This window comes from Eptesicus fuscus, chromosome 5 (genome assembly GCF_027574615.1).
Source record: "Eptesicus fuscus isolate TK198812 chromosome 5, DD_ASM_mEF_20220401, whole genome shotgun sequence".
In the NCBI taxonomy this organism is placed as follows: domain Eukaryota; kingdom Metazoa; phylum Chordata; class Mammalia; order Chiroptera; family Vespertilionidae; genus Eptesicus; species Eptesicus fuscus.
Genome location: NC_072477.1, coordinates 7,368,604 through 7,372,767, shown reverse-complemented (window position 1 = coordinate 7,372,767; position 4,164 = coordinate 7,368,604). Strand labels below are relative to the sequence as shown.

The 4,164-nt window shown below is 50.2% G+C and overlaps 1 protein-coding gene across 1 annotated transcript in view; it reads right to left on the bottom strand.

The window, feature by feature from the left end:
* The window catches only part of DYNC1H1 (dynein cytoplasmic 1 heavy chain 1), a 72,583-nt gene that overhangs the window by 43,518 nt on the left and 24,901 nt on the right, over positions 1-4,164 (bottom strand). The window contains exons 8-9 of the mRNA XM_054715784.1: positions 2,520-3,596; positions 1,655-1,834 (exon numbers count right to left, since the gene is read on the bottom strand). Coding sequence (XP_054571759.1) covers positions 1,655-1,834; positions 2,520-3,596 — 1,257 coding nt within the window. The remainder of the gene's footprint in view (positions 1-1,654; positions 1,835-2,519; positions 3,597-4,164) is intronic.

The following is a 4,164-nucleotide window of genomic DNA, read 5'->3' as shown; positions in this document are numbered from 1 at the left end:
CTACAGAGAAGGCAGTGTTGCAGAACAGTGAGTCTTCCTAACTGGAGCTGACCGAGCACATTAAATAGAAAGCAGAGGAACCTTCTTGATCAATAAACCTTTCCTTACTCCAAAAAAAACCCCCCAAAAACAAACAAACAAACAAACCCAAAAAACAAAAAAAACCCAGAGGCTTTAGGTCAAAGATAAAGAGTTAATTACAACCCTCCTCCCTCTATTCTGAGTCTCGCTTCCGGCGCTTTCTCCCAGCCTCCGGTAACTGTCTCCATTAGGCTCAGTGTGTTGTCCCACTGAGGGCCGAGTCGCCAATACATGTGGTAAGGAGACTAACACAAACTCAGACATGCAATTAAGGTCTTGATACTGTTTAATATAATAGAAAACTCACAAAAGTGTTTTCCTGGTCGCCTCAGAGATAAAACTAGAAAACTATAATTTGAAAATTAAAACATTTTCTTTTTCTTGTTGTTCAGGTATTATTGTCATATATGTTACATTAGTTTCAGGCACAGTATAATCTATATATAAAAAAGGCTAAGCGACTGTCCAACCGCCAGACTGGTAGCTATGACCACAATGACCACCAGGGGGCAGATGCTCAATGCAGGAGCTGCCGAGCTGCGGTGACTTGGCAGCAGTGGTTCTCGGTGAGAACCCAAGAACTGCCCTCTCACAATCTGGGATCCCTTGGGGGATGTCAGAGAGCTGGTTTCAGCTTGATCCCTGCAGGCCAGGCTGAGGGACCCCATCTGCTGGAGGGACCCTGCTCACTCCGAAGATGCCCTTCGAGCCGCAGCACTGCCCCAGGTGCGGATGGCCAGGTAGGGACCCAGGGAGGTTGGCTCCAGGGCGTGTCTGGCCCATCTTGCCCAGTCCCGCCCCACCTGCCACCTTCTAATGAATTTCCTTTCAATGTGCACGAATCCATGCACCGGGCCACTAGTGATTAGATATTTATGTATGTTGCAAAATGATCACAATAGTCTAGTCAACATCTCCATGATGACCACTTTGTTACAAGTAAAGAACAAAATCTTCTCTCTAACCTAGAATGAGACAAGTAAGTTTCTGCGAACAGAAAGCCTGTGTGTCTTTGTGAAAAGTTGGCATTGGCCATGGGACCACCTGGGATGCTGTGAGGGTGGCCGTGAGGAAGGCTGGGACTTTCAGTGGATTCAGTAGAGCGGGCTTTGTCAGCTTTCCCTCTGTTGGTCTCCCTTTGTGTGAATATACCGCCACTGATTTACCCTTTTAAAAGGGATAGAAAGCATGCCCGGCATGCATGGTTCAGTGGTTGAACATCGACCTATGAACCAGGTCACAGTGTGGGGTGTGCAGGAGGCAGCTGACGAATGATTCTCTCTCATCATTAATGTTTCTATCTCCCTCTCCCTTACTCTCAGAGATAAATAGAAATATGTTTAAAAATAAAAGAATGAAAATAAGGGAAGGAAAGCCCTAGCCAGTTTGGCACAGCGGATAGAGCGTTGGCCCATGGACTGAAGGGTCCTGGGTTACATGCCCATCAAGGGCACGTACCTCGGTTGCAGGCTCGATCTTGTGTGTGGGAGGCAACCAATCGATGTGTCTGTCTCTCTCTGTCTCTTCGCCTCACCTCCATATCAGTGTGGACCCACTCAGCGCCCAGCCTCACCTCCATGTCCAGCTTGTTGACCCAGATGGGCAGGTTGGAGTACGAGTGCAGGTTCAGGTCGTCCACAGCTTTCTGGACCCTGTTCAGGATCTCTGAGAAAGTCTTGTGATCGTACATACAGGTTTCCAGGGAACGCACTTCCAGGTCTATTTTTTCTTCAATAATCAGCAGATCATCCACCTAAAGGGAAGTATATTTAATATTTAAAACATCTACTCACTCTACTCCATCCCTTAATTTTTATGTACATTCTTCTCAATTAACAAATGCTCGAGGCAGAGAAGTTTTTCCATAAACAGCTAATCCTACTGGGTGAGAGGGAAGGGAAATGTATGGAGACTTGTCATCTTGCCCCTCCTCCCTCCTGCTCACGGGAGGAACGGCCTCTGCTTGATAAGTCTGGGAGCAGAAGTAAGATGGGCTCCGTTCTGGCTTCCACCCTCTCCTCAGGAACCAGCGTGCACCAGACGCACGCACTCTGGCCTGCTTGCAGCGGCAGGTGCAGGACCAGCAGGCCTACACTGGCCAGATGCGCGGGAGCCTGGGCGCAAGTCTAGGTCAGAGCGGAGCGACAGCAAGCGGCTTGGCTGCAGATGGAGAGCCACGCTCTCCAGGCAGCTTTATCAGGAAGAAAGCTCTCGTTTCGCTGTTTGACTCCTGTGCCTGTCATCTCTCTACTGATTTCTAAACTCAGGTGTCAGTTATTCAAAGGCCTCCCTAAAGCCCTGATCACGTCCAGCAGCCCAGTGGTCCTCCTCTCCCTTTCAGCTCCCATGCCTCCTGTGTATCAATCCCGCATGCCACGGGAGACCGACATGGTGAGCCAGCTGTTCCCGGGCCATGGGAGGACTGACTCGGAACACACCTTTTCCTGGAAGTTGAAGACAGTCTCTGCTAGCCGCTGCACGTACGGGTCGAGTTTGTAGGATTCCCACACCAAGGCGATGCCCTCTGCGATCAGGGCCTGCACCTCCTTCTTCAGGCCGGCCACCAGCAGAGAAATGGTATTCCGTTCCTCCACCTTCTCACAGGTGCGCTCGTAGGTGCGCACGCTTTCAATCAGGGAGATGGCAAACGGGTAGAGCTGGTTGGCCTGATGAGCCTTGTTCACAATCGCCAGAGGGACTCGAAAACCAAGCCACTTGAGGTTTCGAACTTCTTTTGAAAGTGTGATAATCTCAGGGAGGAAGTTGACCTTAAGCTTGAGGACGTTCCCAGATCGGCCACGAACCCGGGTACTTTCGATGGTGAAGATGCGCCCCGAGACGCCCAGGTTCCGCTGCTGCACCTTCCGGGCCCAGTCGTCAAATATTTCCTGGGTGTTGAGCTTCATGCGGAAACTGTCACCATCCTGCTTCAGCTTCTGCCCCTCCACGTGGTTCTCCCAGCCCTTGCCCAGGACGTCCTCCACACGCTTCATGTAGGCGGTCAGCTGTCTGTCAATCTGCTTCGCCCAGATGATGGACCCGGACACAGGCGGCAGATCGCGCACGTGGCTCATCTTACACGACTGACTCTGTGGGTACTGGACTTTGAACTTGTCGTGAAGAGACTCGATGTCGTCTTTCACGCGCTGGATTAGCTGGGTCTGGTATTCACGGATGGCCCCGCGGATGTGAGGCCTGACAAACAGTGCATTGAACCTGGAGAAAATCCTAAACATCTCGTTAGCATTCTTGGCTGTGCCGAGCTGATCCCGAAGGCGAGCAGTGATTCGGGTCTCCACCCTGTCAATCCTCTCGTCGTATCTCTTCATCGCGGCCTCCCATGCCTCTGTGCCTTCTTTGGAAACATCCAGTCCGTCCACTTCCTTGACATTCTCGTAGGCGAGGTTTACCTCCTCAATAGCATTCGCATCGGCGGCATCAAAGAGAACCTCAGCTACTTTCATATCCTGGGGTTCAGGGACCTCCCCTTGATTCTGCTGTGCAACCGCTGTGACCTGAAAGGGAAGGATTCATGACAAGGTTACCAATGAAGGCTGTATTCTGTTGTACACCAGCAGAGCACACACACAAATTACCAGTCAGCCTCGGTAACGCTTGCTTGGCTCTAGTCAAACACTTAAAAAACATTTTTAAGAGAGAGGAAGGGAGAGGGAGAGATACATCGATGAGAGAGAAACACCATCCATTGGCTGCCTCCTGCATGCTCCTTACTGGGGATGAAGCCTGCAAACTGGGCAAGTGCCCTGATCAGGAATCAAACCAGTAACCTCTTGATGCTCAGGTCATTACTCAACCACTGAGCCACCCCAGCAAGACTAGTTAAACATTTTATAGCCCTGACTGAGCAAAGCCAAGTAAAACACGGCACAGTACATTTTAACTCTGCACTGCACAGACCTTCTGACAATGTAGTCTCTCTGCTTAAGCACGAAATTAACATGTGTTAGACCTGGATTTGGGGCACTTCCCTTTTCAATGTTTAATCGGCAGTTAGAACTGTGTATGAGAGTGTAGTAATTCACAGGAGTGCTACGTACAAACTCAGTGTCCAACACAGTTTTC